Source organism: Poromitra crassiceps (assembly GCF_964638095.1).
Source record: "Poromitra crassiceps genome assembly, chromosome: 7".
NCBI lineage: Eukaryota > Metazoa > Chordata > Actinopteri > Beryciformes > Melamphaidae > Poromitra > Poromitra crassiceps.
Window position 1 is genome coordinate 34,722,072 of NC_139628.1, and position 12,523 is coordinate 34,734,594.

The 12,523-nt window shown below is 44.0% G+C and overlaps 1 protein-coding gene across 2 annotated transcripts in view; it reads left to right on the plus strand.

The window, feature by feature from the left end:
* LOC310779111 (glucosidase 2 subunit beta-like) overlaps nt 1-12,523 on the plus strand; it is a 188,214-nt gene that overhangs the window by 24,834 nt on the left and 150,857 nt on the right. For both annotated transcript variants that reach the window (XM_083639610.1, XM_083639611.1), the window contains exon 7: nt 6,855-6,921. In XM_083639610.1, the coding sequence (XP_083495736.1) occupies nt 6,855-6,921 (67 nt within the window). The remainder of the gene's footprint in view (nt 1-6,854; nt 6,922-12,523) is intronic.

Genomic DNA, 12,523 nt, shown 5'->3' on the forward strand with positions numbered 1-12,523 from the left:
TTTTGGAGGGGCTTAGGTGGTGTCTCTCTGGGCGGGGAGGATGGGGGGGGGGTGGGGTGGTTAGGGGTAGAACATTTATGTAAAAAAAAAACACGCCTAATTTTGGACCATTATTATTATGCTATAAATGTGTACCAAGTACAAACATTTGGAAGCGCCAGAGCAGATAATAAATAAACGACACCCAAAAAGCTAGTAGTCCACTGGGGACTAACATTGATTTTACATTAATTTTGTTTAGGTGGTGCCAACAATGGCTTGGGGGGCTGCGCCTAAGCCTTATAATCAGAATCAGAATCACTTCAGTGTTTTTCCCCTAGAAAAATCTTCAGGCCTGGAGGGATTTCGAAACATACCCCGACCGCAACGGTGGGGGCCCTCGCTGGCGACGCTAAACTTTTAGCTAACCTGTTCGCATCTATGTTCGCAATGGCATCCCAAGTATCATCATGGGATGCGATGCGAACAGTTGTATGAAGGGATGTGCGTTTCCCAGGCAACGACACACGTTGACATGTTTTGGAACAGAGCTGCACGCTGGCACAATGCTCCTGTCAACACCAGTATTGCTGTATTGTAATAATATGCCATAAAGGTTTATTGAAATTTTGGGGATATATTAAAAAAAAAAAAAAAATTCTGGCCTGGCGGGGTGCCGTTGGCCTGGCGGGCCCGCCAGGCCTGTATAATGGTAGGGGAAACACTGCACACTGACCTTTCTCACAAGCACTGTATTGCCATTTACCACAGTAGGTAATCAGATTACATACGAGGAGATATTTGACTTAAGTGTAAGTATGCAGCGTAGCGGTCACATCAATAGTCAGAAGACAACAACAACAAAAATACAGAAGACAAAATAATAATAGTAATGGACATGGTAGGGAAAACCCTGGAGCTGTGCCTTTGGTACAGTAAAATAAAGAATTGCAGGATTCCCCGCCCTTAAACCGTTTAACATGTACAGACATGTATGTTTGTGCAGGATTCTGAACGAAGTGCCACATCTTGCTAATGCCAATCGACCTTAACTGGTCAAATTAAGTATTGGGGAGGTCACAGGTCTTTCAAAAAGTGTGGCACCTCCACTCAATCCAAACCCATAATAACGCACAACAAATGTTGTTAGTACGAGATGTTATACAAACGATATATAAGAACATCACACATTCTTCTCAGACTGCCAAGCGATGGACTCGGCATTCACAGGTCCTACAGGTTTTCCAAGACATGCAGTGAGATGTGGAGTAAATCCTCATTGAATAACAAAGGCTTCTCTGTTCCCTGTTCCTCCCCGTCAGTCGGAGAGGACACTGATCGCGAAGGATTGTTTTCCTTAACGCCAGCCACGATAAGCTGCGGGTTCACATGGAGGTTTCTCTCCCCTTCCCTAATGATGTTTGCTTGATTTCCTCCCCTCATAGTGACATATATTCTACTTGTTTACTCTCTCTTTGAATGTTAACGGTTCATCCCAGTAGGCAGAGCTACGCCGAGCTCGGAGTTCAACCGCAGTTTGAGAGGTTTCTCCGAGTTCACCGCTAATCCAGCGGTTGACCTGATTTCACTGGCGGCGGACCATCTCCTGGCTACCCATGTTTTCCAAAGGTGCACGAGTGCATTCAGAACCCCCATTCCATAACTTAAGTGGATTGAGATGGCAGGATGCCTCGGCAGTCAATCCAATTTAGTTTAACATCGTAATTCCACACTACATGCACAACTTTGCTTGCCTGGGTCCAGACCTTCAAATCCACCCGCTCCACCGAGAAATGGAGTGTAACGGGGTTGAGGCTACAACATCAGGCTACAACTTTGCACAATGAATCCTGCAGGTTTATCATTGAAGACCTGCACCTTGTTTTGGGTCAAATATTTTTCATGTTTTTTTTTTTTTTTTTTTTTTTTTTAGCATAGTTAAGTGTCAGATGCAGTTAAGCAGAAGAGGTATTTGAAAGTCAATTTAGTGCCCTATTCTGTGATTGACAACTTACCTGACACTAGGTCGCATTAATAAAATTCACTGTCAGTGTTACCATGAAGTAATGGGCTCGGTTTTTACCATTCCATCTCACTCTACTCCATTCCCTTTTGAACCTCTGCATGTGCTGTTGGAGATTGTTAAAGGAGGACTTACCCCCTAGATATGTATTAGAACAGTGATTTGAAAATACCTATGGAAAAAACCAAGAAATTACATATACTCTTGTCTATACTAGACTCTTTGGCTGTGTTCAGTCAAGATTCTTTTTCGGAAATCGACGCCATTACAGTTTGCCTACTGCCTCAAAAATAATTTATTTGAGAGGGGCCATATCTTTATAAATATCAACAATTAGCCAACGCTGGTGGCCTGTTTGGAAAGAGCTTTGCTCAAAATGGTTGAAAGTTATATCAATTTGGTAATTCAGTGGCGAACTAGAAATTTAATTATTTTTCTGCATGTATCTCTATGGAAACTACTCAAACTACGTTACGAGAGCAAAGTGACATGGGCTCGTTAACAGCAGCACACCCACAATAGGACAAACCTCTCGCTCTGGGGTAACACAATGCGAGATTTCTCCACGTAATTCCCTCGTCTAACTAGAGATAAACCGCGCAATGAAATCCGTTTTTAATTTGCGTTTTGGGGCTTTTCGTGATTCTTGTTAAAAGTTACTGCAGGCAGGGCAGTGTCAGACCTGTGAAGAGCTCCGCCCGCGCGTCCCCGCTGCCTGAGCACACAGCAGCTCGTGCTCGCGCTCTAAAAGGCAGGGTGCCTACGAGCTGCTGCGTGGCCGCAGAAAGGGCATCAGACTCGGTGTGATAATCCTCTAACAGCATTTGAGCTTATTCAGGTAAGATATTTATAATGTAATGACACATTCAGCGATAAACTGTCTACAATGAAGACATATGTCAAATATGACAACGTGGTGTTCAGTATTTTAAGAGCACAGGAGCTACTTCCCTGATCAAATCCATTCCGCGCAGCAAAACACACACACAGCGAGCCCCCCCCCCCCCCCCCAGTCCCCAGTCGCTGCTGACATTTCCTGAAAAGTTGGTGTTGCTTGTACACAGTGACGTTATTATAGTAGCCGATGTGTTTAGACCAGCTTTGTCACGTTGTCACGTCGTAGTATAGCGTTATATTTTACATGTGCGCTGCGATAAGATTTGTTTGCGGAAGGATGAAATTGAGGCTCTCACTTTGATGCTGGGCTCTCGGAGCTGATTGCTGCAAACACACAATAAACCCCTCCCTCCCTCCGGGCAGTCAGTGCAGCAGCTCTGTGTCCCCAGCGAAAAGGGGCACAGAAGACCACCAGTCGTCCTTGAGAGGATTCCAGCATTCGTTGTCTCTCAACCTAATTATATGGAATTCTGGACAAAATCATATCTAGGCTATAAAAAATAAAAAATAAGATTTACATGAGACCAAATCTCATCATAGGGCCCCTTAGTATGAAAAAGGTTGGGAATGATTTACTTGCTATGTCCTTCCTTTTATGATTATAGTGGCGTTTATTGATAGTATTGTGTTACATAGGAGTTGGTAGGAAAATAACAGGCGATTGTAATAAATTAACAGGTCAAGTGACATCATGGCAATAGGCTTGGAGTTGTGAGGAGCCGAAAGGGTACAGGGGGAGTAGGGGAGTAACTATCTTGAAATCCCATAGTCTTTGGTTCACCATGACGTCATGACGTGTCAAATATCCCATTCATTTGAGAGAAAAAAAAAAAGCAGTGTTACACCCTTAGAGGGCGCTTATGCCAGGTATGCTGCTGAAAAATGATACAAATGGTAAAATGGCAACAGTTTGGTGTCAAATGTGGAAATTCTGACCAGAATTCTTCACACATCACCCCCAAAGTCATATATATTGGTTAAAAGCTGAAAAAAAGTGTTTTGGAGGTAAGTTCTCCTTTAAGCTCTCAAGTGAAACGTAAAAAAAAAAATCAAGTAAAGAATTGCTGGTTGTTTTGTTTTGTTTTGTCAAAAAAATACAAAGATATTCCCAAACATCACACTTATACCAAACTTAGAAAGCTGCCTTATGAAAGTGTTTTTTTTAAACCTGGGAGTGTCAGTGGCACAATTTTCCCCAAAAGACAATAAACTCTGTCTACACGGTCCATATATTACAGAACCACTTAAATGGGTCAACACAGACTTTTCACAGCCCCTTCAAAGTTGTGTCTGATTTTCTTATATGGCTAATTTGGCTATAACCCTCTCTATAGAACAGCTATTTTTTACCGCAATGATTCCACTGAATATTTTTGATATGATTTTTGTATTCTGAAACTATTGCTTTTTCTCCCCCCCGCCCACCACCGGAGTGCCAATTTACACTTCTATTTTGAGAGCAAAATCTCGGCACTTCCCTTTATTAAAACCAGCTCCTGTCATGGCAGGCTTGGCATAGCTCGCACAGGTGTTAATAATCAGGGTGGCTGTTGAATATGTAACACTTAATTAACATGTTGATTTTCATTGGCTGACAACATGACTGTCGCATGAGCGAGTAAAGGCAGCAGTAATGTGGCTCCTTCACGCTAATCACAGCCCTGGTAAAAGGTATGAATAACTTTGTTTTATGAATATGGCTCGCGATCTGAATCATCCCCGATGCAGCACACACCCCAGCTGTGCTCTTTTAAACTATTATTTACAAATTCTATTCGACCGAGGTCTTCCACAGCCTCTCCTTTTCTCGGTAAAGTAATGCAACACTTCAGACCTGTAACCTTTTCATTCATATTCATCTAAAAAAAAGAAATCTTCCCGCAAGAAAGTGGTCATTTCCTGCCTGGAAATATTGCTCACGGTGTACATAAGAGGAGAAAATGTGTGTTCTGTTAGCCTCAGAGTACAGGAGCCCGCAATAACAAGCTCTGTATGGATAACGTGGTCTGTAGCCCAGGCATAGATCCACAGTCTCCTGCTGATCTGTTCCATTTTCTCTGTTCTCTTTGTGCCTCTGTTACGAGCGCGCTGTGCTATCGCCTGGGTAACGTGGGCTGGATGAGTGATGGCGGCCATTAGTAAACATAGCCGGCTATATGTGCCATCGGCCTGGAGAGCCAATGTCTTGAACCTCCCCCTTCTCTCTCCTCACCTCTCCTCTCACCATTGATAGTATAAACCTCACTTATTTTCCCCACTCTTCCCCACTCTACCTCTACCTCACCCACAATCTCCCCCTCCCCCCCCCCCCCGGGGCACTATATATATATATATATATATATATATTTTTTTTTTTACATACATGCATATTTACATACATATATATGTATGTATATATATGTGTGTGTGTATATATATGTATGTGGCGTATGACTCCCTTGCCAGGTGGCGCTCCTCTTGAGGTGAGAGGAGGGCATCTGAATAGGCTAGGATAGAGAATCCCCCCCCGTGGGGAATTCTTTAGGAGTCAAGACTCGGTGGTGGACTGGGGAGGTGGGTGGGGCGAAACGACAGCTTCAGAGGAGATGATATACAGCCGTGATGCCAGCTGCTGCTATGATCCACCAGAGAGGGAGGTGACGTAGAACCCTCGCTATATGTACTAGGATGAACTGACATCATAACTCATGTCATACTTACACTTGACTGACGTCACGGGCTGATCAGGTTATGCAAATATGGCGGCCTTCTGATTGACATTTGGTATGAAACCTCACATGTATATATGTATATATATACACACTATATATATATATATCCCTCAATGCTGTTTTTCATAGCCACAGCTCTGCAGTAGAGGAAGGGATGAGAGACCGTTCCTCTCCACTCCTTCCCGCGCTCATTTAGTCAGAGTACGGCTGGGTGGAGATTGTCAAGCGTCAGGGTGGGAACATGAACGCAGTTCAAACAAAGGAAAGGCCACTGCCATGACAGATGCTATGTGTATTGCGCTGCAATATTAGCAAGTCTTGTCTCAGCGGCGGGGCGAAGAGTCGGAATTCTCCATAAGCGCCCGCTGCTTCCTATCACGTTGCGGTCGACGAGATGCGCTCCACATTCTTGCATCGGCCAGCACGGTCTAGCACGGCTTTATGAATACTGCATGAGTTTTAATTCGGGTCTCATTTTAGCAAAGCTGATTTTATAAACGTGGATTTTTTTTTTTACAGCACAACACTATAGACACAGCCCCTCTACTGTATGTTGGGGGGGGGGGGTAATTTCACAATTAGCTTTTCTGTAATTAGTACGGAGAGGTAATTGCGGCGGATGCGCAATTAGCATTATGTAAAGTGCTTTTCCCCAGTCTTAGGGGCCAATCAGTTTGCCCCTTTAGATTCTCGTCTCTGCTGATGATGTGGGAGACGCTTAGTAGCGAACACAAGTGAGCTTGCATCCTCTCCCTCCCACTCCACCACATCATGTGACCACGTGCTCGTCGGGAAAAGGCTGCCGAAGAAGTTTTTAGCGTCGCCTTTTCATCCGCCTGTGAATATGAATGGAAAAGAGGGGAAGTCGCTGTCATAGCAGCCGTCGCAGCACAAAGCTTCCTGATTGCATTCTGGACCCTGTCATGCATTTTTTTTTCTTCCCCCGACAGGGAAACCAAATGTTCTTGCACAGCATGACTGACTCATCGCCTGATTGCCCAAGAACCCGGCATCTCCTCTCCCCCGCTCTCTACATCCTTAAACTCAACTCTACCCTGTCCTCGTCTCTCTCTCCCTGCTCTGCAAACCTGCCTGCAATGAAAAATAATGCCTCTTGCTGTTATCACGGCTCCGTTTTGATGCATCACAATGCTCGTAGCCTATACAGCTGGATTGGTGTTTCTTTTAAAACAATCACGTAGTTCTGCAGTAACCTGAATATGCTTTTTGTTTCCTGTACCTAGGTCACAGACGCCAGAACAGCACAGTTACCAGCATTTTCCAAATACTCGACAGCAATAAAGATGGCAGGTAAATCGCACACAATTTGCGGTTTTGTTGTTTTTCATGTTTTTCTTACTTGATATGGTATTTATGCTGAGTCATATGAATGACTGTAGGGACCATGAAACTCCTCCAAAACCTCAAAAATGCTTAGATGTGGGACTACAGCAGGGATACTCAACTTGCTTTGCCCGGGGGCCACTTTTGTAAAATTATAGGTTTCTGTAGCGGATTGTAGGTTTTTTGGGGTGTCAGTTTTGGTCTGACAATCTCGTGCACACAGGATAGTTAGATAGGTTAAGTTAAGTTAGTTAGGATAAGTTAAGTTAGTTAATTACATACAAGTGCCTGGGTGGCGAGCAGACGGCGGTATTTGACAATTTTTGTCCAACTTTATTTCACGTTAGTTTTCATTGTGAATTGACAGATTCCCAGATTCAGATGCGGCCCCTGGCCAGCATCTGGCCCCTGGGCCGCAAGTTGAGTCGAAGTAGAAGTCAATTTTCCTCTGATGATGTTGCTTTAATACTTGAGCTACTCATATAAACAGAGCTGACAAAAGTTATTAGATGATTGGCATAATTATAGAGTTCCACTGATTTGGGTTTTTAAGGCCGGTGTTAATATTTTTAGACTGAAGCAGTGTTCCCCAAGACTTTTACTTTATATAAAGATAGACACGAAATTCTAAAGAAATGATGTAAGATGGGTTTGCAGACAGACCCACTCACTCAGGTAGGGAATTTCTGGATTACGCTAAAAAGACTTAAGACTTTGAATGGAGAATAGATTTAGAAACATAATGATCAAGTGAATGAATCAATTAAATGCGAAAATAAAATACCGGTAGTATACAAAATAAAATACACATTCAAATTCAACTGATCCAATATTTAATAAAAGGACACCTCCAGACAAATCGGCAAACCGATATATCAGTCTAACCCGAGATAATAACGCAAATTACTTTTAATAAACACATCGGCAGCTCCTGTGTAAATAAAGCCGTAAGGAATGACTTCATCTCTGGATTAGGAGAGTGACAGTTGTGATAAATATGATGTGAGAGCTATGAATTCAAATAACTTCCTAACTCTCAAGGTGTTCAAAGGACATCCCGCTTATCCACCAAACTGAAAGATCCACATCAAGCTCAAGATGAAAATAACCACTTGATATATTTTTCTCTCGTACCACAAGATAAATGGCTGATTCATGAGTAACTAGCTCACATTAATATGCATATCGACCCTGCTCATTGGTTCCCACCCCAACTTCTGATGCAGCGAAATGTCATTAGTCTTTAGTTGAGTCATCCCCCCGAAACGACTCCGCCTCGGATCGTTGCTTCCCCAGCCAACATCAGAAAGCCATCCATCGCCTTGTTTGCATTGTATAATCTGAGAGTCCCATCAGGGCCTGCTTGTCACCCTCCACCTCCCATACCCCCTCCCCCCCCCCCCCCCCCCCCCGCAGAGTTGACTAACTTGCTGCCGTGAGCAGTGTTTAACCTCTGCCAGCGTTATGGAGAATGGCACCCATTTTGCTTTTCCAGCGAGATATTTAAATTCGCTGGCGGCTTGCAGAAAAACAGAGCCCTCCTCGATATATCCGACAAGCCTACCCTCCCCCTTCGCCATCTCTCCCCGCCCCGGCTGCCATCGCACCGCCGCGCCCTCCTCGCGTTCCCTCGCCCACCCCCCCACCCCCCCCACCCCCCCACCACTCCCCCTCCCCCTCCTGAAAGGAATCAATACTGCTTAAGCTAACTGGGCATATTCTCCCGGAGAGGAAGTCGGGCCGGGCATAGTAAACCGAAAAACGCTATAAAACATATGGCCGCATCCAGGAGGAAGTGCTTGTGCAGCGCTTTTTCCAGGGAGCGCTGCTGTGTGCCCACTAATGCATTCCTGAGCGTGGATGTGTACCATTATTCAGCCCTGCTGCTGCACCCCCCCATCACTCCCCGCCCCCTGCCTCTATCCATCCCCTCCAACCCCTCCATCCCAAGCGCTATCTCTCCACGCGGCTGCGCTTAAACAAACACATTACTAAGCTAAAATATCTGCAAGTGCCGCTTATTTTTTATACGCCCGTTGTTTCAGTCAATCAGTCATTGGGATTCGGGGGGGGGGCTATCTTGAGGCAGGACATGTATCGATGTTCATTTGAATAAGGCGGGAGGCGGAGCCTCTGTATATGGATGCTGCATCACCATTTTTCCTGTAAAGCTCCGCCGCTCACATAGCCGAGTGTCAAGCTTGATTTAGTCTGCCTGATAGATGCAAAAGTCCAAAGTCATCGCTATACCTGATGCTTGCACATTCCCAGGGCGACGTGCTGCTGACTCGGGAATCGGATTAACACGCACATTTCCAGACTCTTTATCTCGTAAGAACGGCTCCTGGCGTTGTCCCTAATGACACTTAGCAAAACACTACCCCATTCTTAATCCACCGGACTATAAATACTATGCTATAAATAATGATCATTAATGCAGATTCACTGATAGCTCATTTGTAAGCTACAGTACTGTAATCTTGTTGTTTTGTGCCTGTTTAGAATATTATCATTAATAATTGCTCATAATTTTCCTGTGAACTTTGGAATCCTCCGCTGAAATAGATATTAGAAGACAGAAAAGGATAATATGTCAGAAGACGACACGCTGCTGATTATCACGATAATTACACCTTTCATGCAAATGTTCCCGCTGCACAAATGCTATTGTTTTGGGGGATTTGCAGAGGTAGCAGGTTTTAACAGTGAGGTCACACGTGCATCAGTGTAAGTTGAGTAAAGAAAGGTTCACCTGGAAAGTCTCTTTCTGCCATTTTGTTCGACAGGACATGGAGGGGAAAAAATGCGCCCCCTCTACACATTGGTCATTAGTGTATTTGGACGGACACACACACACACACACACACACACACACACACACACACACACACACACACACACACACACACACACACACAGTGCCTCCTCTGTGCCAGCTGGCAGGCAGTTGGCAGCCCAGTGCAGGATTAACTGGTACCAGTATGCTGGTCTATAAATAGCCTCTACCAACTGCTTCAGGAAATGAAGCATGATGGAGCCTCCCGAAGGCCCTCGAACAGGTTGTGCTTTTCATCGCCCCCTCTCTGTCAGGGTGTGCGTGTGCGTGTGTTCTCTAATGTGCAGCGATGTCGCTTTCAGTGCGACGCAGGTGTGCGACGCATAGCAGCTGATTCTGCGTCGCCATGGTGGGTAAATGGATGCACGGTATAGTTTTGTGTGTTTTGTAGCTGTCCCTTTCTCTTTTTAAGAGTTGTTAAACTATATATCTGCTGTAGGGGTGGGAATCGCAGAGTAACTCACAATACGATACTATCACCATACTTGGCCCTCGATAACGATGGTATCGCGATACAGCAATTCTGCAATAATCGATACATTGCAGGAAATTTCATGTACAGTACGATACATCACGATATCTGTGTAACTGAAGAGGGAAAAAAATACCCCTAAAAAGGCAAAGAGCAGGAATTATGTATTTATTCACAGAATTGACATGAAACATTGTACAACTAACTGTGCATACTTCATATTGCCTCTTTAACACACACTGACTGCAACGTATTCATGACTCCATGTGTGAAGTTAAAATGTTTAAAGGTAGGATACAATGTAATACCTCACTACCAGAAAGAAAAAAACATAAATTACAAAAAGAAATACACATATCAGGATAAATGTCATCATATGATTCAAGATCCAAGATTCACTTTAATAGCCAAAGCAATTGGTTTGCAAAATATGGTATCACGATATGGCGCTAGTGTATCGACAACGTATCGCAAGAGGATCACCAGCGATATATCGATATATTTATTTTTGTCAAACATTTAGTGTGTGCATTCCTGCAGCTTCCGTATGCGCCTCCCCCCCCCCCACACACACACACATGCTTGAAGCAGCCTTCCCTAGCCTCCTATGTGTTTGGTGCCAGGACCGGTGTGTTTCCTCGCACGACACTGCTTGAGCCACAGTTCTACATCCTCTGTGCAGCCTCACAATGCAGAGAGATCTTATTTCTCCAGCAGTCACCCTGAGCATTGATCCTCCGTAGTTGGCTTTGTATGTTTGCCTGCCCGTTCGCTTTTGATGGGCTCCCAGGATTGATCCTGGCTATGCAGTCATTAGCTCCGCTCAGTAGTGTCAGTTTAGGTCAGTGGTTCCAAACCTTAGGGTGGCGACCAGAAGTGGGGTCGCCTGGAATTCAAATAGGGTCGCCTGAAAAACAAAACAAAACAAACAAGCAAAAAATAAAAAAAATAATCCTTGAGATTATAATTTTAAATCAGGATTCTGAGAATAAAATCAGAATTCTGAGATTAAAGTCAGAATTCCAAGTTACTGTCAGAATTTTGAGAAGAAAGTTAGTTTTGAGATTAAAGTCAGAATTCTCAGATTAAAGTCAGAATTCTGCGGGACAAAAGAAGCATACTATGGGACATCACTGACGAATGTCACTGATGATATTATCGATGGTGTATACCGGAATTTGAATGTCGCGGGTCCCTAGATTTTTGTGACGTCAAAGTAGGTTCTCAAGCCAAAAAAGGTTGGGAACCCCTGGTTTAGGTGGACCCTCTGGAAAAAAGACAAGACAAAGACTATGCAACTGGCCTTGTGGGGAAAAGTAGCTGATAAAGGGGATCTAACTGTAATACCACTTTCATACCAACAACCAGGGTTGGCCCAGGGTTACTTGAGCCATGTTCAACCCTTCTTTTGTCAATTCACACCAAGTCAGTCAACACGGGTTCATCTCTGGTCATGACAGTTCAGATAAGACCCGGTTCAGAAACCAGGGAGAGATGCAGAACTATTAGCATAGGCTATTAATGTAGCATAACAAATAGCAACCCGGTTGGTGCCATTCACACTGAAATCAACCCTTGTCCAGCCCACATCTCGAGGTGGGTCGCCCAAACCCGGGTCGGGCAAACCGGGTTAACCCTTTCATACCCAAAATCAACCTGGGAATAACCCTGGTTGGTCCCTTGGTGTAAAAGGGGTATAGGTGTTCTTGGGTGACGGCTCTCTGTGTGCACTTGTGTGTGTAACTGTGTGTGTGTGTGTGTGTGTGTGTGTGTGTGTGTTGATGGAGATAGGCTAGCAAACCAGCAACATGGGTAGCTGCAGCTCACGGCTGTTGACGGGTGGCGTGACAATAAAGTTGAAATGTATCTAATTGTGCTCTCCTGTCACTCTCCAGTAGATGCTATTTAATAAATCGCTTTAATAAATTTAAAGTATCGCTCGGCGATACTTCGATATTATAGTTTATCGGCGTTCAATGGGATCATATCGTGATGATGTGGTGATTTTGGGATATCGTCGCACACAATTCTGATGTCTAAATTGATGATAACAAGCAAGTTTTACTCACTTGACTTATTTTACTTGACAAATGAATTATGAAACATTCTTTAAGGAATATTATTTGAATATTTCTATTTTGTTTGACATCGCACCTAACTACCATTCAGTTCAACTGGATATAACAAGATTGTGCATAATGCTACATGGGCCATATCATGATACTGATCTTTGTGATCTTTGTGATCTTTGTGATTATCGT